The sequence below is a fragment of the Protopterus annectens genome, chromosome 12.part0, assembly GCF_019279795.1.
Source record: "Protopterus annectens isolate FY-2018-M chromosome 12.part0, PAN1.0, whole genome shotgun sequence".
Taxonomy (NCBI): domain Eukaryota; kingdom Metazoa; phylum Chordata; order Ceratodontiformes; family Protopteridae; genus Protopterus; species Protopterus annectens.
Genome location: NC_056746.1, coordinates 1,115,448,075 through 1,115,474,225, shown reverse-complemented (window position 1 = coordinate 1,115,474,225; position 26,151 = coordinate 1,115,448,075). Strand labels below are relative to the sequence as shown.

General features: G+C 40.5%; 1 protein-coding gene across 1 annotated transcript in view; it reads right to left on the bottom strand.

The window, feature by feature from the left end:
- Window positions 1–26,151, bottom strand: part of DNTTIP1 (deoxynucleotidyltransferase terminal interacting protein 1) — a 1,330,332-nt gene that overhangs the window by 562,569 nt on the left and 741,612 nt on the right. The window contains exon 9 of the mRNA XM_044088998.1: window positions 2,455–2,513. Coding sequence (XP_043944933.1) covers window positions 2,455–2,513 — 59 coding nt within the window. The remainder of the gene's footprint in view (window positions 1–2,454; window positions 2,514–26,151) is intronic.

The following is a 26,151-nucleotide window of genomic DNA, read 5'->3' as shown; positions in this document are numbered from 1 at the left end:
CAAGTTATTATCTATTAGTACTCCGAGTAGTTTGATGGTTGGCTCAAGAGATACTATAGTTCCATTATTTGAAGTAATAGTAAAGTTAAGTGGAGAGGTTCTGCGGGTGGGGGTAAATAGTAGCATTTTCGTTTTTTTGGGGTTAAGGATAAGACGTCTTTGTAGGAGCCAGTTTTCAACTGTACTAAAGGTCTTTTGGGTTAGTGATTGAAGTTCTGATTGAGAAGTAGCAGAGCATATGAGTGTGGAGTCATCAGCGTACTGGATACAGTCAGCTTGTGGAATTACAGAATGGAGGTCATTTGTAAAGATGGAGAAGAGTAATGGACCCAATATAGATCCTTGCAGGACCCCTAGGGCAACTGGGAGGTGGGAAGATAAAGTATTTTCCCACAGTACAGCCTGTTGCCTATTACGTAGGTATGATTGGAACCACTGTATAGTATGGGTGTCCAGTCACAGGTTTTTGAGTGCGTCTACAAGCAGGTGGTAGTTAACCATGTCAAATGCTTTAGACAGGTCAATAAATAGGGCTGAGGATAGAGTATCATTATTATGATTACTGTTAATATGGTTAGTGAAGGATAAAAGAGCAGAGGTGGTGCTATGAAATGGTCTAAAGCCATGTTGACAGGGTGCTAATAAATTGTGATCAAGTAGGTAGGTTAACAGTTGTAGGTGAATACATTTTTCCATTATTTTTGCCAAAGGAGATAGAATAGCTATGGGCCTGCAATTGGACTGAATTCAATACAGTTAAGGTGCAGTGTTGGCTTAAAATATACTTATTTTTTACTTTTCTTCAGTGGATATCTTGGATTTCAGTGCAGATGCACTCCAGACCTCTGACTAAAGTTGCCAAACATTAAGCAATTCTGGTAAAATGAGTGCAAACTTATGCAAAAGCGAGGCAAAAAATCTGTGAATTTAAACAGTTTTTAATACAGCTACCAATGGGAAAGCCCCAAACTAAGCCTTTCTCCAACAATCCCAAATTCAGCTGGGCCCTGAGCTACACACTTCTGCTACAAAGGTGCAGGGAGGCACTCAATGTAAGATGGCTGGTTTAAGAGCACAGCGATATCAGTCTAGATTCATCAGGTCTGAATCTAGCCTATGCTATGTGATGCAAGGAAAAACAATTTCTAGATGGGTGGAAGTAGGGGAGAGTCACTTAAGGGTCAAAGTGAGAGTGTTTAGTAGTATGCTATTAGATGACCTGCAGTGGTATCACCCTCTGCACAAACTGGCTGCTCTACTAGCAGCTGTGAACAGTGGGACAACTATGGACAGCGTTTCATATAGATGGGAATTTTCCTCCCACGCTGACATTTTCCTTTCTTGGATGATATGTAACCCACTGAAAAATATAAGAAAAGGAAAAAGAAACCCCAATGGACTACTTAGCTTAAAGGCATAGGCTCAATATAACCAGCAAAGTGAAGAGCATTCAGACCAACATACAATAACAGCATTCAGACTGGTGGCAACAAAGTTCTGGATTGATAGTGTATGCACATCACCTTTATGCCAACTCTAGCACGAAAAGCATACATCTGACATACAATGCTCCCAGGTAATCAAGGCTTTGGTACACTGGCTGGACATTGGGTTATCCTTGGTAGGAGATACCAGAGGTGATGAATACTGCAACAGTGATATGGACGGACAAATATGTGTGTGTGTGTGTGTGTGTGTGTGTGTGTGTGTGTGTGTGTGTGTGTGTGTGTGTGTATATATATATATATATATATATATATATATATATATATATATACATACATACATACACACACACACACACATGCATTATTGTAGTCGGTAATCCTGATGTACAACTTCCTGAATGTCACATCCATGACAAATGTATTCCTTAACCCCCCCCCCCCCAAAATCTAACATTCTCAAACCTCATAACAATGAGCCAAACACCCCCTCCAAGCTCACATTGAACTGACTGCAATCAAACAAACAGGAAAATAAAAACACCTTAATACATCATCAGACACACTTTGTCTGAATAGTGACACTGTTAGATAAATGTTTTTTCAGAATGTAATATGTAGACTTGGGTTTGGGGGTGGGGCCAGGGGCTGGGGCAATACAAATAAATACGGATTGGGGGGGGGGGTCACACAGTAGATAAATGGAGGTGGAAAGAATCAAATGATGTACCTTGAGTACAAAAAACATCTCACTAACAGCTCATAGCCTTAATCCTCTGATACAGACAACTACAGCTTTTCTTTAGGCTTTGCTCTCCCATCACAACTGATACAGTTAGTACTAAAGTTCACTGGTCTCTCTGAAATATTCTGAGTTAGTAAAAGAGAAACAGCTATTGCTTCCTTTTGCATAGGCCACATGAGAAAAATAAACAAAAATTCTAGAACTTCGTCTGTCACAATGATAGCCATATCATATGCCTTACTATGGAACATGCATTCTGCTTACTTGTTTGCTCGTGATCCAAGCACAAACCTGGTTGCCTCTGTCAATCTGGATGGATCCCACTATAGAATTACATGAAAGAGAAGACAAGAATCACTACATCAAGCTCACAAACGTTTCAGCTTACAAAGTGGGGTTGGCATGATCTACATTCTACAATCATAACCATACTCAGCAGATCTGAACTTTATTCCTACAACCTACACCTGCAAAGTATATGAACTTATATAAATAATTTAACCTTTCTGCTGCTAGCAGATCTCCCATGAAACAAGGCTTTAGAAAACTGTGCATTAAAAAACATTACCAAATGAATTAGACCACTTTACTTACTGAACTGTAGACTTCTACACTAAATCAACAAAACCAGGGAAAGAGATGACAGGTCTTATCAGTTCAAACTCATATTTAGGGACATTTTGGGTGTCAACAGTTTGAACATACTTCCCACTGTCATGCACTATGGTCAAATCATTTTAGTTGGTTAAGCATTAGGAAGGGGCAAATTCTACCAGCTGAGTTGTTGTAACGTATCCTCTAACACCTGCCTAGATCAGCAGGGTGTTAAAAACATCTTGGAGCCTCAGTCTTCTTGCTTTCATCACTTACATAACACTGACACATTACAAAAGAACTATCCTGCATCATGAGACAAAAAAATCTTGCATTTTTCTGCACTTTCACCCACCATAAACATCATGCTATTATGATGAGATGGAAACAACATGTAGCAAGAATGCAAGTGTGTAATCCTTTTTTTAAACAATGCTAAACAGAAAGAAATAAAAGAAAACATTCATAAAACAAAATGCCCAATAACTTCTTATAAAATGGAACATGCCAGTTAAACAACAAAGTTTAATAAGAGACAGAAAGTACAGTTTCGTACCTACCATAAATGTAGATGTTCGAGTTCTAATACAGCTGCAGTAATCACATATGGGTTCTCTGCCGTCAGGCGGTCCCTCGGTCGGCCGAATTCCAAAGTCTTGGTCCGGCGTCGGTTGTTGTCGCTTTCTTTCCTGACGTCAGTGCGACAGGGGTATATAAGACACAGCCGACGCCATATTCTTCAGTCTTTTCTTGCCCCAGATGTCAGGTGCCCCCAGAAGGAAGGCAATACATAAATCATATATAAAAATATATTCAAGCAATGCAATGTAATCAAAAAACAGTAGTTGCAAGCAAATACACCATAGGAGGATAACCCAATTAGGTTGTAAGAGGAGGTGTTAGCCACTAGTCCTTTACCGAGAGGGGAAGGAGGGAGGGAAACCTGTACTGCAGCTGTATTAGCACTCGAACATCTACATTTATGGTAAGTCCAAAACTGTACTATGTTCATCGTGCATACAGCTGCAGTTATCACATATGGGTAGAATCCCAAAGCTACGCACAGGGTGGTAGGCACTAGGTGGAACTGGGATGAGCCAGAATGCCCTGCAATACAGCAGTGTCAAAGCCAGCTCTAGTTTTGGAATATAAAGGCAGGTGGTAGTGTTTTGTGAAGGTATGCACAGAACTCCAAGTGGCTGCCTCCAAAATATCTTTGGTAGGCACTCCTCTGAGGAAGGCTGTAGAAGTAGCTGTGGCCCTGGTGGAGTGGGATCTGATGCCTGTAGGGACAGATTTCCCATGATAGGAGTAACAAAATCGTATGCAGTGGCCTATCCATTTTGAAATTGTCTTTTTGGTAACAGGCTTCCCTTGAGCTCCTACAGCATAGGACACAAAAAGCTGTTCTGATTTCCTGAAAGGCTTTGTTCTGTCCAAATAATAACATAGCTGCCTATGGATGTCTAAGGAATGTAGCAGCCTTTCCCCTTTGTTTTGAGGATTGGGGTAAAAGATAGGTAAGTGCATGGCTTGATTCAAAGCTACCCTGGATACCACTTTAGGCATAAATGACGGATTGGTTTGAAGGGAAACCCTGTCCTGATGGAAGATGAGAAAGGGCTGCACAGCCATGAGGGCTTGTATCTCCGAAACCCTACGAGCTGAGGTAATGGCCAGAAGGAAAGCTGTTTTCCAGGACAAATATTGCAAATCTGTTGAGGCAGCTGGTTCAAAGGGAGGCAATGTTAATTTTTCTAGAATGTAATTAAGATCCCAGGCTGGCACTGGTTGTTTCCTTGGTGGTCTTGTATTCTTAGCCCCTCTGAGGAACTGTCTTAACAGTGAGTGAGAGAATAACGGTGGATCCGTGTTGAATTCTGCAGAAATGGCTGAGGCATGGATTTTTATGGAGGAAAATGAAAGTCCACTGTTCAGCAGCTCAGCTAGATACTGTAATACCTGAGGCAAATTTAGTTTTCTAGGATCCTGGCCTTTTTTCTCATTCCAGGAGCAAAACCGTTTCCATTTTGCGGAGTAGGCCTTTCTAGTTGATGGCCTTCTGGCCTCCAGAATGACGTCCTGCACCTCTTTGGGGAGTAGGATCTGTTGTGGTGTTAAGGAATTTTCCATGCAGCGAGATTGAGTGTTTTCAGTTGACTGTGAAGAGTTTTGTAGCTGTGCTGAGTCAGCAGAAGAGGCATTAGTGGTAGAAACCAGGGAGGAGTACGTGTTAGGCTCCTCAGGAGTGGGTATCAGTGCTGTCGTGGCCAGTCTGGAGCAATCAGTATCATCTTCGGTCTGTCTGCTCTTGCTTTCAAGAGCACCTTGGGCAGAAGAGGCAGAGGTGGGAAAGCGTACATTGTCCATGCTGTCCAACTGAATGAAAGGGCGTCCACTCTCCAGGCCTTTGGATGGATGGTCCTTGAACAAAACTTTTCCAATTGATGATTCCTGTGGGAGGCAAAGAGATCTATGTCTGGCCTTCCCCACGCTTGGATTATCTGTGTAAACATCTGAGGATGCAACTTCCATTCGTGCGGATCTGTCATATTTCTGCTTAGACTGTCTGCCAGCGTGTTTTCCAAACCTGGTAAGTACTGTGCTTGAAGTTCGTTTGCCATTCCAGAGCCAAGTTCCAAAGTGTCATGGCTAGTCTGCACAGGGGGTATGAATGTGTTCCTCCTTGTTTGTTTATGTACCACATTACTGTGGTGTTGTCAGTTCTTATCAATAATTGTCCTGGATGCAGGAGGTCCTTGAATGCTGTAATTGCATTTATCACTGCTAGCATTTCTTTTTGGTTGATGTGAAGGTGCTTTTCCTTTTGGGACCATTTGCCCTGAATGCACCTGTCTGTCATGTGCGGCCCCCAGGCGTAATCTGAAGCGTCTGTTGTGATGACTTGATTTGCTTGAGGCTTGCAGAATGGGAGACTGTGTTTGTTTGACATGCTTGGGCCCACCATAGAAATTCCTTTTGCAAACATGGAATTATTGGTATTATTGTTTCCAAATTGTGGCTGTGCTGAGACCATAGGTTTTTTAGGTACCATTGAAGTTTTCTCATATGCAACTTTGCACATGGGATTAAAAGAATGCAAGATGCCATGAAGCCCAGAGCCTGCAGGATTTTCCTTGCAGTAAGCCTGGTACAATTTGCTAGTATTTTGAAGTACTGAGTTAGTTGCCCCTGTTTTTCTGGCGTAAGGTAGGCCATCTGGGTGTTTGTGTCCAAGTTGGCACCCAGGAAAGTTATTTTCTGAGATGGTGTTAGCCTGGATTTCTCTTTGTTGATTGTGTATCCCAGAGAATTCAGTAACCGTATTGCATAAGCCATATGTTCCAGAAGTTTGTGCTTGCTGTCCGCTTGGATCAGGCAGTCGTCCAAATAAGGGTAAATCTGTATCCCTTGAAGTCTGCAGTAGGCGATTACTGATGCCAGGCATTTCATGAATACTCTGGGCGCAGTAGATAAGCCAAAGGGCAATGCAAAGAATTGATAGTGGATTGAACCTGCAAGAAATCTGAGGTATCTTCTGCAGCTTTGTCTGATTAGGACATGCAGGTATGCCTCCTTGAGGTCCATTGTTACCAGCCAAAACCCCTTGCCCAGCATGGGAAGAAGCTGCTGTAATGTGAGCATCTTGAATTTTGGTACAAGTAGAAATGTATTTAGGAAAGTCCAAAATGGGTCTCCAGTCGGTTCCTTTCCTTGGTACCAGAAATAGTCTGGAATAAAAACCTTGACCTTGTTCATGAGTAGGTACCTCTTGAATAGCTTTCATGTCCATGAGTTTTGAAATTTGTATTTGTGCCTCTGCCCTTTGATTGTGTGGCAGGTTTGGCATGCCTCTCATTTTTGGAAGAGTGTGAAAATGAAATCTGTAGCCTCTGTTTATAATGTCCAGGATCCATTTGTCTGTTGTGATAATATGCCAATTTCTTGTAAATAATGCCAGCTTTCCTCCCAAGGGAGCTGCCAGCTGAGACTTGCTTGGCATGAAAAGGAGAAAGTCATTGGGTTTGTTTTCTGTATTGTTGTGCACTGTCTTTGCCACCTCTTGGTGCTGGAGTTTGCCATTGTCTGCCTCTATATGATCCTTGAGATTGTCCTCTGCCCCTTGTGCATCTGTATCTACCTCTTTGGGGCTTGTCCGTGGCTGGAAAGGACCAGTTTTTAGAAGGCCAATTTCTGCTAAAACGAGGTGGTTGTACCTGTAGAAAAGCCTTGACAGTTTGCATAGATTTAGCTTTTTCTTCCATTTTACGTAGTATCTCCTCAGCATTAGTACCAAATAGTACATCCTTTTGTAAAGGAGCATCTAGTAGTTTAGCTTTAACATGATCAGGCAAGCTTTGTTCCCTAAGCCAAGCATGTCTACGTATGACTGATCCTGTAACAGTAGCTCTACTTGAGGCCTCTAAGGCATCATAGCCACATTGTAAGGTGTGTTTACCCACTTGTTCTGCATTATGCATCATATCCTGCAATTCCTTCAAATCTGGTTGTTCAGGTTGAGACATTTTATTTCTTAATTGAGATAACAGAAACTGCTGGTATTTAAGCATATGGAACTGACAATTTAAGGCCCTCATGGCTAGGGTGGCCGAGGTGTATACCTTTTTCTCCCACCTTTCTAAGGATCTAGATTCTCTTTCGGAAGGTAGTGGATTCTTGGCAGTAGAGGCCTTCATTCCCTTGGGGCCTTGAGAAATGGTTTCAGGGTCAGCATTATGGCTTTTGAAAAGAAATTGGTGAGAGTTAGGAACTCTGTAGTACCTATCAGGTTTGACTGGAGCAGGAGGAAGGGAATCCGGACTAAGACAAGCCTCCGAGTAAACATCATCAAGTATGTCCAAGACAGGATGTATAGCCAGCGGTCTGTGTTGAGGTAACAAAAGAAATTCCCTAAGCCTTTTCTTGGAATCAGAACAGTCTTGGCCTTCCCAATGGAAGTGCTCCCTCAAGGTGTGCAAGGTTTCCCCAAAAGAGAAATCCTCTGGGGGAGATACAGAAGGAATGGACTGTTCTGCATCCGAATCTTCATAAGGGAAGTACGAGTGCTCCTCTACATCAGAATGTTCTGAGAAAATGGAGCCCTGTTCAGAAGAGGGAGAATCTTCCTCCACTCTGGGTCTCTTGTCTGGAGGGGGTTGGGAACCCCTGATAAGGGTAATCAAATCCTCAGCCATTTTAAGCATCTGCTTTTTAGGCATGGGGCCTGGAGATGGGCCCTGAGCAACAGGCCTCTTGGGATGCATGGCTGATTAGGACTTAGTAAAGGCCTTAATAGAAAAGGAAGATGAGGGCCTAAAGACACCCTGGGTGGAAGTGGATCTGTCCACATTAGGAGACTCAACACTCACAGTGGCCTTGGTGGTTGTAGTCTGAGTAAGGGCCAAGGCACCTGCAGTCTCGGACACCGCCAAAGAAGTGTCGTCGGTAGTCAGGGACTGCAAAGGTGTCTCGCTGAGAACCGGACCACGTGCAGTCGGTTTTGGCGTGGTGTCGGAGACCGTGGACCTCGCGCGTCAGTCCTTGTCCTTGCGTTTTTTGGACAAAACGGTAGTCGGAGTCTCCGACGACATTTTATAATCAAAGGCTTTACCAAAATAATGTTGGGCGAACTCCACCCGACGCTTAATAGTGTGTTTATTGAAAGTAGCACAAAAGCGACAGCCCGAGACGTCGTGGTCTGGGCCTAAACAACGTATGCAGAGGGAATGGAAATCCTTATGCGGTATTTGCTTCCCACAAGAAATACAATTGTTAACTTTGTCTGACATCGGTCTGAGGCAAGAAAAGTTTCCCCAACGGGGTACTTAGCTTTAAAGAAGACTTCGGTTTCCAATTTTTCGTAAATTCAGGAGCTGGCCGACCGGCACTTGCGAACTGCTTCTGCTTCGGGCACCGCGCGGCAAAAAAGACTGAAGAATATGGCGTCGGCTGTGTCTTATATACCCCTGTCGCACTGACGTCAGGAAAGAAAGCAACAACAACCGACGCCGGACCAAGACTTTGGAATTCGGCCGACCGAGGGACCGCCTGACGGCAGAGAACCCATATGTGATTACTGCAGCTGTATGCACGATGAACATCATGCCTTGTTCTACATCTAGAAGATGACAGGCACTTGGGAAATGTCGCTCATCTTGTGTATTCAAATAAGACAATGAGGCTTGGGTGTTCATTTAAATAATGTATTACAAACAAACACATCAGGATGGATGGCAGGAACATTAAATTTAAATGAACTGACTGATTGCTACACACATACATGCTTACACTTCGGCTGCTCGTCAAAATGACACTCTTGCTTGCACATGCCCAGTACTTATATGCATGTGCCCATAGACTGGAATGCTTCTTAAAGGTACAACAGACACTGATCTACATCCTCCCTCTGACTATTCTGTCTTGCAATGAAAACAACAACTGAATAGGCATGCAAACTATACAGACAACAAACAATAACAATCATGTCCAGGTTGCCGTGCATCTAGGATTAGGCCTTCTGATACAACCTGACCTCGTAATATAATAATTACAACTGGGTTTAGCAACATGGACAGTTACTGGGGAATGTTCTACTTCAGGATTTTCAGGGATACTTTCAGGAACAGGGACTGATGATGAAATTTTCTCTGGAACAGGAATGTTGGACAAATTACTCTTGAGAATTAGAGTCTCCATTACAGGCAAGATGCTGTAACATTGGCTCAGACACTGGTAATAAATGTTTCTGATTCCGCCTAAATTTTATCCCTTGTGATTCCACGATGTACAATTGTTAGGAAAATGCATAATAGCAATGTGCATGCTTAGTACATTAAAGGCCTAAAAGGGTTAATATATTTATTCTGTTCATACTGCATGAATCTGCACAGCTATTAGAAACTTAATAAAAGACACTTTTATTCTGCTTATGCAATGAAAATATGTGCAGCTACCAGAAACTTAATAAGAGACATTCTATTTCTGCTTATGCCATGAGAAAATGTGCAGCTGCTAGAAGTCTTGATAAAGAAAACAATAGATGTTTGAAAGCTTAAACCATAGTCAGCACTACTTGTACCAAAGCTAGAAATGTATCTTGAAGCTAGACAAAATGTATTGCATGTATTAGAACTGTACAATGGAAGAATTGAAAAGACAAGGTGGGCTAAAATAAGCCCAAGGCCAGGTTGTTTTTTCTCAAATGTTTTTGCAAGACAGCAATAATCTGACCATGTCAGCAATAAGCCTGGTAACATTTTCTGTGTAACATACAGAAAGTTGTGTTCAACTAGGTCAGCAGTAGATTAGTAACATTTTATGTGTGACATGAAGAGAATTGTATAACATACTGACCACCAGAAAGTCAGACAAACCTTGTACCTACATGCTTTGTCTCCTTGCTGCAAGTAATAAAGGGTGCCTTGCTTAAACCTAACGTGTATTGATCTTTGAAGTTTTTCCTTTTACAGACTGGTCCTTCGGACCGGAATCCTCTCTTCGCCTCGGATCAGACGGCCAGGTGGCTGAAACCGTACAGGGAAGAAACCAAATCGGTTCTTCTTATATGGAAAGTTCTCCGACTGAACTGTCGTCAAAAGAGGCCAGCCACTTTCTGATCTGTGACTGAAGGACGGGTCTCCGCGAATCGGTGATCAATCACGTGGGCTCAGGTAAGATGAATCTACTTTTTTCTGTTTTAGATCAGGGACTAGATGTGTATTGTTTTTTATCAGATGTATTTTTCTTACAGTCAGAGATAAAAAAAAAAAAAAAAAAAAAAAAAAAAAATAAAAAAAGAGTACTGTCTTGTCATAGATCAGGAGAAACAGAATAAGTAGGCAGTCATTCTGAAGAGACTATAACAAAATCCGTGGTACACGTTAAAATGAACAGAAGTTATGTAACAATCAAAGGTAAATTAAAATGGGTAATAACTGCACAAAAACACCCCAGAACCCGCCGTTAACGGAAGACGCAAAATATATGCAGTCGCAGCACGCTGATAATATTAGATATTTTTCAAAATGGGTTAATAAATATGAATTCAACGGAAAATTAGAAAAATCCTCGCTTATCAAACTTATCAAAGAACTCAAAAATTATTACAAGGGTCAGGTAAAAAAGCAACGGCGGTTAGGAATTCCCCAGGCACACAGGTGGCTGGAGGAAGTAAACCGTAGGGAACAAAGATCCAAAAGCAATGTTTTTAGATAAGGAGGATAATAACTTAGTAATAGCATCAGCACCTCCGCCTCCCTTACCAGAATATGAAGCGAGTGAACAGGTTAGTCCACCCCCACTATATCCTGTGGTCACTGAAGATATCTCTAACTAAAATCAGAGATCCCATCGGGACCAGGTCCCGAACAAAGGCAAGTAATTCAGAAGAAGGTATTGAGTTATGGCAAATGGTTAAGAATTTGCAATCTATAGGAGAAGAAGAAGAAATATGCCCGCTTATAGAAGTACCTAATCCTCAGGCAGGTCAGGACAATCAGGACCCAACTATCTTAGTATATAGACCTTGGATTCCGGAAGATATCCGGAAAGCCACTGTGGGAGGAATGAGGTTAAGTTATAACTTAAACGGAAAAGAAGTAGAAAAAGTAGTTGGACAAATTGTAGGGCCAGATTGGTACATGATCTGTGGCAACTGGAATCCTCATGATGCTGCACAAAGACCCCTCCCACATATCAGCGCAGAATTAGACACAAGAGTAAAAGGTCTTCCAGACCGCTCTCTGAAAAATGGAAACCTAGGGCAGAGTGGACTTGCATTAATCAATACATCCAACAAGAAGGTGAAACAATTGACCGGTACTATGCCAGATTGTTAGAATGTTTTAATAACCACTGTGGAATGCAGGTTCCTGAAGATCAAACGCAAGATTCCCCATATGAACAGCAGTTAAAAAAATGCATTTTTAAAAGGCAGCAGTGCACCTATAAGCAGTTTTACTATGAAACACATGGTAGACCATCGTACCAGCAGGTTACAATCATTACTTGAATATGCTAGACATGCCGAAAGGCATTTTAATAGCAAAAAAAAAAAGAAAGCAGAAGTATTTTCTGTAGAAGACGGAGCAGAAGTTTATGTAGTACAGTCTGGGAAAAAGGGCAAGAAAACCGCACAGGGAAACAAGCAGTCTGATCAACGATCAGAGGACTTTGAAGGGCGTAAGAAAAGGGGAGAATGTTTTAAATGTGGTAAAAAAGGACATTTGGTAAGGGATTGCAGGAAAAATAAGAAGGCAACAATGGAAGACAAGGAGGATGAGGACTGACTATATGATAGTCAAGAATCACTAGAAGGGGCTAGTAAAGAAAGGACAAATGAGAATGAGAAAGAGGGAGTAGAGGAAGTGCAGGAAGTTAGTGACAATGAAGAAAACGAAATATTAGACCTAGCTTTATTGAGCTTGGAGCTCTATTTAGCAGACACAAAACCAGAAGTTAAACTCTTGGTAGAAGGAAGGGAGGTCAAAATTGTGTGTGATTCAGGGGCATCACGGACCCTGATACACCCCTCCAAACTACCAGAAAACATAGAGTCACCTGATTATATACTGGTCAAAGCAGCTAATGGACAGCTGTATTGGGAGCCTCTCTCCCATAACATTGCAATAACTGATCCAGTTTCAGGATTAACACAGAAAAGCAAAATTGTAGTTTCTGCAAAATGCCCAGTAAATCTCTTGGGCAGAGACCTCATGCAGATATTTGGTAGAGCAGTAGTCCCAACCATGCAGGGTATGGAAGCACAGCGACAAAATAATACCTTTGTGGTGCAATCGGAGGGTGAAATGTTTTACTGGTACAGCCAGGACTTGGTTACGACTGGTCCAGGGACTGTGACTGAGGAACTAATGAACGTAGCCATCAGTAAGTTTCCCTCCCTTGACATTGACAAGCAACATCTGTTGCACTGTACCCTGTATTTCTGTAACACACCAGGACCTGATAAGGAATACGAGAAAGAATTATTTAAGAATCATACAAATAGATTGATGCTGCGTAACCTGTACTGGGACACAGAAGGGAACAGTGTAGCCAGCTGTTAACTGCCCCAGGAGTTTTTTGCACTTTATAAATCTAATCGATTACCACGTTAGCTTAACTAAAAACAAGAATATAAAATGGGCAGACCTAGGAGAAAAAGCCACGAGATGGGAGAAACAGACAGAACTAGAACTGTCAGGACAGGAGATACAAGTACAAAAATTGAATTGGATAACTCAGACCAACCCAGCTGTGCACTTGCAATCTAGCAAAGACAGCTGATGGACACTCCTATTAAAGGAGCAAGAAAACGCCTTGCGAGATATATCAGAGACTCCCTGGTCAACAGGGAAATCAGATGTAGGACTCATTCGTACAGCGGGGCCAGTTACGATCACGCCAAAGTCAGCATTCAGACCACAAAAAAGACAGTATCCCTTAAGAAAAGATGCAGAGGCAGGGATAAAGCCTATTATAGCATCCTTACTTAAAGGAGGGACACTAGTAGAATCTCCCGATTCACCATGTAACACACCCTTATTTCCAGTTAAAAAAGCCAATGGAGAATGGCGTATGGTCCAGGATTTACAAGCTGTAAATGACGCGGTAATACCAAGGGAACCCATAGTGCCAGATCCACACACCCTGTTGAATGACTTAAAACTTCAACAAAAGTATTTTTCTGTGGTAGACATTAGCAACGCATTCTTTTCGATACCGATACACCCTGATAGCCAGTATTGGTTTGCATTTACATTTCAGGGAAAAAGATATACATATACAGGCCTACTACAGGGATATTGTAAAAGTCCAATGATATTCTCACAAGAAATGGCAAGCAACTTGGCAGGATTCAACCCACCAAGAGGTAGCCAGGTTTTACTTTATGTTGATGATATTCTGCTGGCAGCCCAGCAGGATTGTAAGGAAGATACCATAGCACTTCTACGATTTTTAGCTGCTGAGGGACATAAGGTAAACAAAGACAAACTGCAGCTCTGGAAAAAACAGGTTAAATACCTAGGATATGTAATATCCAAGGAAGGTAGAACGTTAGATGAGGACAGAAAAGTAGCAATTTTACAAGCACCAAAACCCACTACCATGAAGGAAATTATGTCCTTCCTGGGTACAACTAATTTTGCCGAAGCTGGATTCCAAACTATGCTTTGGAATCTGCACCCTTAACTGACCTTATATATAAGATGCCTATGGCAGCGCAGGATTTGTTACAATGGACACCAGAGGCAGAGTCTGCCTTTTGTAAACTAAAGCAGTTAATAGCGTCCTCACTAGTTCTGGGATTGTCAAACTATCATAAACGTTTTTTCCAGACTGTAGATTGCAAGCAGGGTTACACAACATCAGTATTAACACAACAGCATGGGGATAAGCAACGCCCCATCGCTTACTATTCATCACAACTGGACCCAGTGGCACAATCCTTACCCCACTGTGTACAAGCAGTAGCTGCAGCTGCAATGGCAGTACAGGCTTCAGCCTCAGTAGTTTTGTTCCACCCTCTCACTTTGAGAGTGCCCCATGCAGTCGCGATCATTTTACTGCAAGAAAAAGTGGCATATATCTCCCCTGCTAGTCATCTTTCCTGCATGACTATATTGTTGAGCCAACCTCATATGACAATTGAATGATGTACAACTTTGAACCCTTCTACGCTGCTCCCAACCCTTGCAGATGGCACACCCCACCGCTGCCTGCAGGTAATTGAGCAAAAGATCCTACCTAGAAAATATCTCACGGACGTCCCCTTGGATAATGCCGAGGTGACACATTACGTGGATGGCTCGTGCAAAAGGGGTCCTGCAAGAAAAAACCTAGTAGGATATGCAGTAGTCTCTGATATTGAGATTGTAGAAGCAAAATCTTTACCACACTATTTATCTGCACAGACAGCAGAACTGATTGCCCTGACACAGGCATGTACCCTAGCAAAGGATAAATGTGTAAACATTTTTACTGACAGCCAGTATGCTTTTTACACTGTACATGTGTTTGCACAACAGTGGAAAAACTGGGGAATGATAACATCTACTGGTAAATCTATAAATCAAGCACAAGCACAGTTTATTTTAGATCTTTTAGAATCTATTCAGTTACCTCAGAAAGTGGCCATTTGCAAATGTGCAGCTCACACCAAGCAACAGGATAGGATTTCAAAAGGTAATGCAAGAGCTGATACAGCTGCAAAACAAGTGGCCACAGAAGTATTTCTTTTAAATAAGGAATTGCAACCATCTGAAACTTTAGATCTAGACATGTTAAAAACAATGCAGACACTCACTACGCAAGCTGAAAAACAGCGATAGATAAAACGAGAAGCGATCCTCGAAAAGGGGCTGTACATCTCTAAAGAAGGAAAACCAATACTACCCTCTAATTTGTTTCGCTATGCAGCATTGTTGAGCCATGGGCAGTGCCATGTGTCAACAGGGGGGATGGTACAGCTGGTGAACCAAGTGTTCACAACGTACGGATTTACAAACTAAAATTTTTTAATGTGTCAGATTTGTAACAAACATTATGCACAGGGGGCGATAAAGCCCAAGCAAGGGAGTTTCCCCACACCACCATATCCGTTTCACACTATCTGTATGGATTTCATAGAATTGAACAAATGTGAAAATAAAAAGTTTTGTCTTGTCATTATAGATATGTTTTCCAGGTGGGTGGAAGCCTTTCCAACCAAAAATCCGGATGTAGCTACAGTGGCAAAAGTACTTGTCAAGGAAATTATTCCTAGGGTTGGCATTCCGGAAAGAATCTACAGTGACAATGGTACACATTTTGTAAATCAAACCATACAGCAGTTAAGTAAGCATTTTGGTATTTCTTTAAAAATCATTGTGCATACCATCCACAGTCTGCAGGGCTGGTTGAAAGGCATAATGGTATACTAAAAAGCAAATTGAGAAAATTAATAGCCGAGACAGGAAAAACTTGGTTGTACTGTTTACCCCTGGCACTGCTGAGCATGAGAACTGTCCCTACAGCAAAAGGATGGACTCCTTTTGAAAAACTGTTTGGAAGAGCTTATTATACACCCCAGTGGAAACTTCTCGTGTCATCAGACCAGGAAGCTGATTTTACACTAGCTGAATATATGAAAAAGTTGTTGAGTTCTAAACATCTGTTGCAGTCAAATTCTGTTTCAGATAAAAAACAAACCGAAACATCGGAAGTGGCAGTGACGCCAGGAGACTGGGTATGGATTAAAATCATAAAGCGAAAGAACTGGGCATCACCAAGGTGGGAAGGTCCCTACCAGGTGCTTCTTTTGACACCTACTGCAGTCAAAATAGCAGATCGAGCTTCGTGGATACACCTAACGCACTGCAAGCTAGTAAAGAACTTTGAATTGGACAAAAATCTTACCTCTCCATCGGGACCCTAAGCACAAAGTCTGGCTACAAAGGGGGGTCAGATCAATAGGACTGATCCGTCTCAAACCCAGTGAAGAAACCATCAGTGCTGAAGGTCCTATTAGGGCAGAGAGTAAGATCACGTGTCCAAAATAAGATGACTGAATCCAGTAAGATCCAAATACACCTACTTGGAAGAACCGGAGAAAACGGAAATGCACCGTTTCCACAAAAATATAACATGACCATCCTGTTGACTGTACTGGTAACAATAATCTTTTTATTGTGGCCATTTCTTTACTCAGCCACGCAAGTAGAACTGAATAAGCGTGCAGAGTGGCACCCGAACTTTAATACTTACCAGGCAATTAAATATGTGTATGCTGAAACCTTCAATGTTTTGAATTGCTGGATTTGCACAGCTTTACCAACAGCAAATGGGGGGGGGGGGGCTACTGTTAACTTCAGTTCCCCTAGGGGCTAACAATACCTGGGATAACTTAATTCATGATACATCAGATGTCACATCAAAAGATAAGGTAGCATTGCACTTGTCTATTCGACAGAAAGGAACTGTGTGTTTTTATAAGAATGATACAGTCAAGGTGGGTTGGAGCTATTGCAATGTAACTGTTCCCTATAGATGCTACACTAAATCCGATAACATCAGATTCTATTGCAACACGAGTTATGACTCATTTGTTGAACTGATGCATAGGACAACTGAAGAAGTAAAATATAATGCTGATCTCTACAAACAACTGTCTGTAATCGACAGAAAAATGTTTCATGCAGAGCAAGGGTATAGTACAGTTACTACTAAAGTGGAAGATTGTTACTTTATATGTGGAAGAAAAGCATATAAATGGTTACCTAAGAATTGGTCCGGCAGTTGTTTTTTGGGATACCTAGTTCCGGCCATACGACACACTGCAGTTTTACCTCAAGAAAAGAATCGGAATGTCCGAGAAATCAAGAAGCCTGTCAAACCAGTGGGACAAATCAATGCAGCCTGGAAAAACCATCAAAACTTAGGCCCAAGGAACAACAAAGGACTGTTACACATGGATCTGAGTGATACTGTTATATCGTGGGCAGGCGTATTACCAGCATATGGAGCAACAAAATCAATCTGGGAACTGAGAAAATTGTCTACGCTTCTCGAAATAATGAGTAATGCAACCTTTTCTGCCCTAGAATTGGTAACCGATGAACTGACTGCCATGAGAACAGTGGTACTTCAAAATCGCATGGCTCTTGACTTCACCCTAGTGGCGAGAGGAGGTACGTGCGCTTTAATCCAGGAGGAGTGCTGTTCGTATATTCCTGACCACAAACACGAGATAGACAACCATCTTGAGGTAATCCAACAGGTGTCGGCCATGATCAAACCAGGACCAAATCCATTGATGGACTTTTTCCAGAAATTGTTTGGGGGTGGGGCAGTATCCTGATGAACATTCTGATTGCCATCTGTGTAGGGATAGCTCTACTGATGGTGTGTGGGTGCTGCTGCATCCCCTGCATAAAAGGACTAATCAAAAATTTTGTAGACATTTCAGTTTCAGAAACCTTATACCAAGATGCTGACCTCGAAGAGTTACTGAAAAACTGAAAATGCTTTCATGGGCTTAAACTAAATGACTCTCTTAACTGCAAATCCTGAGTGGAAGAGGTTAAGGGAAGAAAATACTGTTTATGCTTGTTTTGAAAGTAGAATAAAAGTATTAAAAGGGGGGAAATGTTAGGAAAATGCATAATAGCAATGTGCATGCTTAGTACGTTAAAGGCTTGAAAGGGTTAATACATTTATTCTGTTCATAATGCATGAATCTGCACAGCTATTAGAAACTTAATAAAAGACACTTTATTCTGCTTATGCAATGAAAATATGTGCAGCTACCAGAAACTTAAGAGACATTCTATTTCTGCTTATGCCATGAGAAAATGTGCAGCTGCTAGAAGTCTTGATAAAGAAAACAATAGATGTTTGAAAGCTTAAACCATAGTTAGCACTACTTGTACCAAAGCTAGAAATGTACCTTGAATCTAGACAAAATGTATCGCATGTATTAGAACTGTACAATGGAAGAATTGAAAAGACAAGGTGGGCTAAAATAAGCCCAAGGCCAAGTTGTTTTTCTCAAATGTTTTTGCAAGACAGCAATAATCTGACCATGTCAGCAATAAGCCTGGTAACATTTTCTGTGTAACATACAGAAAGCTGTGTTCAACTATGTCAGCAGTAGATTAGTAACATTTTCTGTGTGACATGAAGAGAATTGTGTAAGAATAACATACTGACCACCAGAAAGTCAGACAAACCTTGTACCTACATGCTTTGTCTCCTTGCTGCAACTAATAAAGGGTTCATAGGTTAGTACTAGGTTAACTGCCCTTGCGAGCCATTTTAAGCCTAGCCAATTATCCCTTGTGAGATTCAAACCTAACGTGTATTGATCTTTGAAGTTTTTCCTTTTACAATAATCTTGGTTCTTCACACAAATGTTTCTCAAGTCCAATCCAATTAAATCATTTTGCTATCTGCATCCTCACTCTCTCTCTCTCCTTCTTTTAACTAATTCAGCAGTTTGCTGTCTTATCACAGTACGACTTTTGGGACAAACGTTTCTTTAGAATTTGGGCTTTTATTGCTTTTGTGTTTTTAGTACATGGAGCCAACAAATTCTTACTGACTGATAGCGTGGTTCGGGTTTGTCTTGACACAAGTCTCTGAGCAGGTGAACCAAGTACATTGTTGTGAGGAATGTTTCTGAGATTAAGTAAGTTTAGGAAAATATCAGTACTGTCTTGTTTGGATTTCTCTAGCAGCTGTTTTGCACCTTGAATTGCATGTTCAGCCAAACCATTTGATTGTGGTTATTCAGGGCTACTAGTAACATGAACAATGTCCCATGTTTCAGCAAATTGTTTGAACAGCTGACTTGCAAACTGTGCACCACTGTCAAAAATGACTGTGCGGACTACCATGGACAGAAAAATGTCTCTTCAACTTAGTAATGACAGCACTGGATGTTAGGTTAGGAAGTCAGTCAGTCTTAAACCAATATGAATAAGAGTCTAATAACACCAAGTAATGTTGACCATTCTATTCAAAAATATCCGGCTACTATTGACCAGGGTAGTTCAGAAATCTGTCTTAACTGAAGTGGTTCTTTTTGCTGATGTGGTTTAGTACTATTACAAACAGAGCAAGAGATTTCTTTCTCGATGTCTTTTGACATAGAAGGCCAAAATACTAGTCCTCTCACCCTTACTTTGGTAGAGTCAATTCTTGGGTGCCCACAAAGCAAGATTTTAATATACTCTTGCTGCTAGGATTTTGGAACAATCGCTTTTGGTCCTTTCAAGATGATATCATTTTCCATTAAAATCTCATCAGTGTACAGAAAATACTGCTGCACATCTACTGGTAAACAAGACTGCTTTGACAGCCATCCTTGACTGATAAAGTGGTTGAGCTTCTGAAGAACTGGATCTGAAGCTGTGTGAGTTCTAAGCTCAAGACGTGGAAGAAATGTTTCTCACTTCCATAACTTCAAAATCAGGTTTCTCATTCTCATGCTGTTCAGTGTTTTTACTGGGTGATCAGGATAAAGTATCAGCAAGATAAAGAAGTTTACCTTTTGTGCTAACAATGTTAAAATTGTACTTTCGTAATTTGAGCATCATGCATTGCAATCTCACAGGAGCTGTGTGGATTGGGATCTTCAAAATAGTGACTAAAGGTTGGTGATCAGTCTCTTATTTGAATAGGTTGGCCAAAAATATAATCATGAAATTTCGAACATGAAAACACCACTGCCAAAAGCTTGTTCTCAATTTGAGCATACTGCATCTTGGTTTGGGTTACAGTTCTCAATGCATAGGCTGCTGGTCTACTCTCTTGAAGAATGACTGCACCAAGACCAAACTTTGAAGCATCACAGGAAAGAGTTACTGGTTTGTGAACATCATAGCATCTTAAAGTAGGTGGACTGGCAATTCTCTGTTTTAGGATATCAAATGCTGTTTGATATTGTTCTGACCAGAACCAGGTTACATCTTTGCATGTCAGCTCTCTTAGCAATTCTGAAAGTTGATTCAAATCTGGAATGAACCTTGCCTGAACAGCTGACCATACCAAGAAGCAATTCTAAGGCTTGGACATTGTCTGGAGCTGGCATCTCAACAACTGTAGTTTTCCTTGGAAGGATCTGGTCATAAGCCTAAACTGGTAAACAAATGCTCCATGTACATAACTTTCTGTAGACTGAATTTACATTTCTGAGATTCACTTTGCGAGCTCATTCCAGAACTTTCTTGAGGTTTCTATCACATTCCACTTCACTATTGCCTCTTACAAGAATAAGTCTACTATAATAACACGTATAGCCAGAAAAATTTGTTTTGTCGCATGGTGAAAGACTTCACTGGCAGAATTTATCCCAAATGGCATTCTCAAACATATGTACCTTCCAAACAGTGTACTGAATGTGGTTAGCAATGAAGATTTTCTATCAAACAAAATTTGTCAAACTGAACATTTTGCATCTAAGACAGAAAAAACAGTGGCATTTGGCATGAGGGCAGAAACTTCCTCGACTGTACACATCAGATGATGACGCAGTTTTAGTGCTTTGTTCAAATCTCTTGAAACAATACTTATTCTAATATCATCTGAGCTTTTCTTAAGAGCTACTATTATGGAAGATACCCATTCAGTTGGTTCTTCTACTGGACAAATTACTCTTAGCTTCACCTTTCCTTCTAGCTTGGCTTTGACTCTGTCCTGCAGAGCTACTGGAACTTTCCGTGTTGGTCTGACAACTGGGCTGATCTCGTGGTCTAATTTCATGGAGTACACAACTGGGAGCTTGCTTAGTTTGTCTTCAAAAATATCAACATAATCAGAAAAAATAGTTTGTGTGAAATTTGAACTTTCTCATTCAAGGTGGACTTCTTTATTAAATGAAAGCAGTCCCATTTTCAAACTGTCTCTGAGGCCTAACAATGACTGCACGTGTCTCTTGACTATGTAAAAGTGCAAGTCTCAGCTGTTCCCAGCAGAGTAACATGAAAGCACTAGTGAGTCTTCAGTTTGAATTACTTCACCACCATAAGCAACAAGCTTTGCACACTTTGCCACATCAAGTTGTTCTCTAGGTTTTACTCTAGCAAACATTTCTGCTAGCATAACACTACACTTTGAACCAGTATCTACTTTAAGCTCTGCAGGTCTCCCTTTAGTCCGAACAGTACAAAATATTTCACTCTTTGCTCACAAATCTACTGCACTGACTGTTTTACCAAGAACAGACACACCATCAACATAAAAAGTAGGGTTGCAGCTTTCTAGTTGATCAACACGCCTCTGAATGCTCTTTCTTGTGCTCCTTTAGATTTACAAAACCTTTTGAAATGATTCACTTTTTACGTGTGGCACTGCTGACCAGAAGCTAAGCACTTCTCACTTGTGGGCTCATGAGTACCTCCACAATTATGACAACTGACTTGAGGTTTGCCACAGGTTTTGCTGCATCATTCTACTGCTTTACTGAGTGTGCCCTGCATGTTACTGAAGCTCAGGCCGTGGGTTTTGCTCTAGCTGACATGCCCTTAGGCCTGTATCTTTTAACCTCATGCTGCATACTATCCACATTACGACTGGAAGAAGTCGCATGAATGTCCTTCTCATTTGTAAGCTTATTTGTGTGCTTTTCTATGAGCTCATACATCTGACAAACCTCCAAGGCTTTGTTCAAAGTTAAATCACTGTCTCGAAGCAAAATCTTTGACATCATCTTTAGCACCACACACAAGCCTGTCTTTTATCAACTCATCTCTCAAATCACCAAATATGCATGTTTTTTGCCTTACTTCTCAAGTCAGTTATATATGCTGCAAAAGTTTCACCAGGTTTTTGATCTCTTGTATAAAACATGTGCCTTTCCATTGTAATATTTGTTTGAGAGTAGCACATTTCTCTAAATTTACGTTTTAAGCACTCAGGGTCATCCTGCATTTCAGCTGGTACCACAATATGGGGGTCTTCCCCTTCCCTGCAAACACAACAGGTGCATACACAAATGAATGCTCTTTTTCAATGGCTTCCGAACCAGCTAAATTAAGAAGAATAAATGCCTTCGTATGTGCATCTTTGTCAGAAAAAGTAGCCTGTATGAAAATATTGGACTCTTGCTCAAACACTCTCCAATTTTCTGCAATACTGTTATCATACACATGTGGACTTGGTCTGCAAAATCCTTCTACCATGCCAACAAATTACTCAAACAGTGCAGACTTGGCCCTTGTAATTACTTGTAATAATATTCAAATGCACAATAATCTCTTTAAAATGACTGTACTTTGCAAAATAACTGTACTGTAATAGTGCACACACTTGCCAACGCTTTGCACACTTCGGATACTTCGAATAACTTTAGTTAATGTGAAAAAGTAGCACACAGCAACAAATAAATGTTCCCATTTTTATACATTTTGTGTGATTCTGAGGTTATTTTGAATGTTTTCATAAGTGTTTAGAATATTCTTATCAATATGTCTCAGTTTCAAACATTTCATTTAATTAGAAATTTGTTTTGAGAGTTTTGAATGCTTTGTTTTGTATCCATTGTGTAAAAAAAATTTAAGCGAGTTTTAGTACCTGGAAATTCTTTTCTGACTTGTTTGCAAGCTGTTCAAGCTTCGGATGATTCATGCATGTATATTCCTCTATTACTGACTGTGCAACTCAAGGTTTTGACTTCAGATCCTAGTTCTGACACCATGCCGTTCATCTTGTGCATTCAAATAAGACAATGAGGCTTGGGTGTTCATTTAAGTAGTTTATTACACAAAAACACGTCAGGATGGATGACTGAAACATTAAACTTAAACAGACTGACTGCTACGCATATACATACTCTGGCTGCTCACTCAAAATAGCACTCTTGCTTTCACATGCTCAATACTTATATGCAAGTGCCCACAGACTGGAATGCTTCTTAAAGGTACAACACAGACACTGATCTATAGGAAAGACAGTTTCAACAACTGCAAAACTTTAACAAAAAGAAATACCACTGAAGCAGGCTCAAATGCTGTGTCAAAGAAAGACAGAAATGAATAAATCCAATACGAAACAGAAACCGTCACGACCGCAGTATCCAGTACTAAAAGATTTTACTACGGGGGGGTCTCACTGACTAGACATGTTATGAACACAGATGACACCCATGTATTCAAGTTCTTGGTCACTGGTAGAATATCAGAGTGTTCCAGGTCAGGTGATATAGCTAATAAAACTGAAGACTTACGAGTCTACATGGACTGTTAGGTTGAGGGGGGACTCGGGCATGGTCTTAATGAATCTGCACCCTTGAGACCCCGACTTAAAAACAGACCCTTGAGGAGACAGTGCAGCTTTCACTAATGTATTTATGTTTTTATGTGCTACTAAATCATGCGCTGACATTTTGTATGTAATATGCTTTTAAACAGTGATCGGAATGTATCATGTGACTGTTACTTTAGTGCTTTATAGGAGATGTGTTTTACTGTGCATTTTAAACACCTAATGAAGCTACTGTAGTGAAAGCGCTTCTGTTCTGTGCACTTGTAGTAAAATCTTTTAGTACTGGATACTGCAGTTGTAACTGTGTCTGTTTCTAACTGCAAAACTTTGCAAAGGTACAGACAAGAAATGGGCCATTAGTATTTTACAGTGCTTAAGTTACACTTTGTGAAAAGTATTAGTTGTGAAAATGCTTTGAAAAAGCAATGGGATTTCTACATTGACAAAAATGTTAAGCAGAAATACTGTGCAACCACTTCCTGATTGTGTTCCTAAATGACTAAATCACACAACACAGTGGAGGTTTTGTCAATCTGGGTCCAGGGGTTACAAACACTAATAAACTAACTGCAGTTGTAAAATGGCTTTAATACACAACAATGAATAAACCAAACCAAATTTAAAATAATGCACAGCACGCCAGACTCTAAATTTTAAATACATACATTTTATTAGCTTTAACATAAACAACTTTTACTGTATGCTTTTTTAAATAGTGGAGTACTGCAAAGTAATTTAAAACTGTCAAACATCAAAACATATTGTAGTTTAAAAAAGTTTCAGTAAGATTATATAGACTGTTCAATGGGCAATGTCCCCCCACAGATGCACATGTTCAATAGGTAATCCACTCCAACAACACACACACACACACACACACAAACACACACACACACACCTAAAAACAGTAATTTATGAGCAACTGGTTCTGTACATATGCTAAAAATGCATCTATGCCTTACAATCCATCCAACCTCAACACCTTTTCCTATTCTGCATATGGAGTTGGGGTGTCACATTCAATGACTGTGGCAAAATAAAGTCTGAAACTAGAGCCTTAACTAAGTCGATTTTGTATTCTGTGCACTGTCAGCTAGCAGAATGTAACCATACAGTAAGTAGTCTGTACTACGAATCTTTACCCAAACAGACAATCAGACATGGAAGCCAGTGTGAGAAGTAGAAGTCCATAACTGCAGAGTAAAGGACGAGCCCAAAAGAACAACAGATTTGGGGTCTATAAAACAAAGGCTATATTTAATTACTGTTTTGGACACTGATCAATTTTACAAATATTCAGGAACACAGAACTGCAGCATGTACTGTGAAATACTACAACAATATATTTTTGAAGTTATATACCTTACAAGTTTACAGATAATGAAATACAAAAAGGGGCAACACAACATAAAAGAAACAATATTCAAATGGTTTGTATGGGTAAGTACATGTTAATATTCTTAATGGAACTGATGAAGAGACAACATAAGAAGCAGAGCAAGTAGAATTAAAGTAAATAAGACCAAAAAAAAAATTGAGGCTAACAGATTACATACTGTGGAAGGTAAAGTAATGTACTATATTTTGTCAAGAGTACCACATGTAGATAAATTTAAAGTTAGATAAATAGAATTATGCAGCAACAACATTTTAGGACATGTAAGAAGTTTCTGATGCTACCAAGTACTCACTTTTTTACAAACATGCTAGTCAAAAAGAGATTCCACAACTTCAGCCAGCGCGGTTTATACACTAAGTGGAATCAAGTTCTCCAATACCCAAGTGACACAGTTATCTTCACAAAAGCAATAGTAACTTGGAGTATCATAATGATCAATGCCTGGTCCTATGCCATTTTTAATCTTTGTTAAATCACTTTGGTAACACTGTGGCTCACTGGATATTTATCACTACACAGATGATATCACACTCCCATACACTAAAAGCATGAAACTGCAGGACAGAGCTAATAAGCTAGTAACCTGGCCTGACAGCAATCATTTTAAACTTAACCTTGCTAAGAATACTGTTCAGGAGAAAAACAAAAAGGAATGAGACACAAACTCCATACCAATGATGGGGAAAGTACACTTGTGTAAGATCTTACCTTAACAGTAGATGTTTGAATATATCACTGTTGCAGTATAATGCAGTAATGCTTACAAATGGGTCAAATCCTCCCCAAAGATACAGTACATCTGATCGATATGACAAAGTTCAGAAACTCCATCCTTAAGAACAGTATGTCCAACCTTAGACCTAGGTACGAGGAATATGTGCCGCTGTGCAAGGGATGTATGAGCATGAAAATCCTCCGAATTTTCTTGCCATAAATGTACACTGAGGCTACCTTAAAAAAAAAAAAACAAAAAAAAAGAAAAGAGGACAGACTCTGGTACAACAACAGGGAGAAAGGGTAGGCAAATAAGGGTTCCGTGTCAGCCAAAGGAAAAGAAGCAGCAGAAGAACTTTGGTATCGCCTACACAAGAATAAAACTAGCTACTGGCTGACTGCCAGCATGGCTTTAAGCAACTCCACAGCACTACAACTGCTCTCTTATCCTTCTCTGACTGTATTAATAATAATCATAATAACAAGTTGCTTTCCTCTGCTCTCTTTAGAGACCT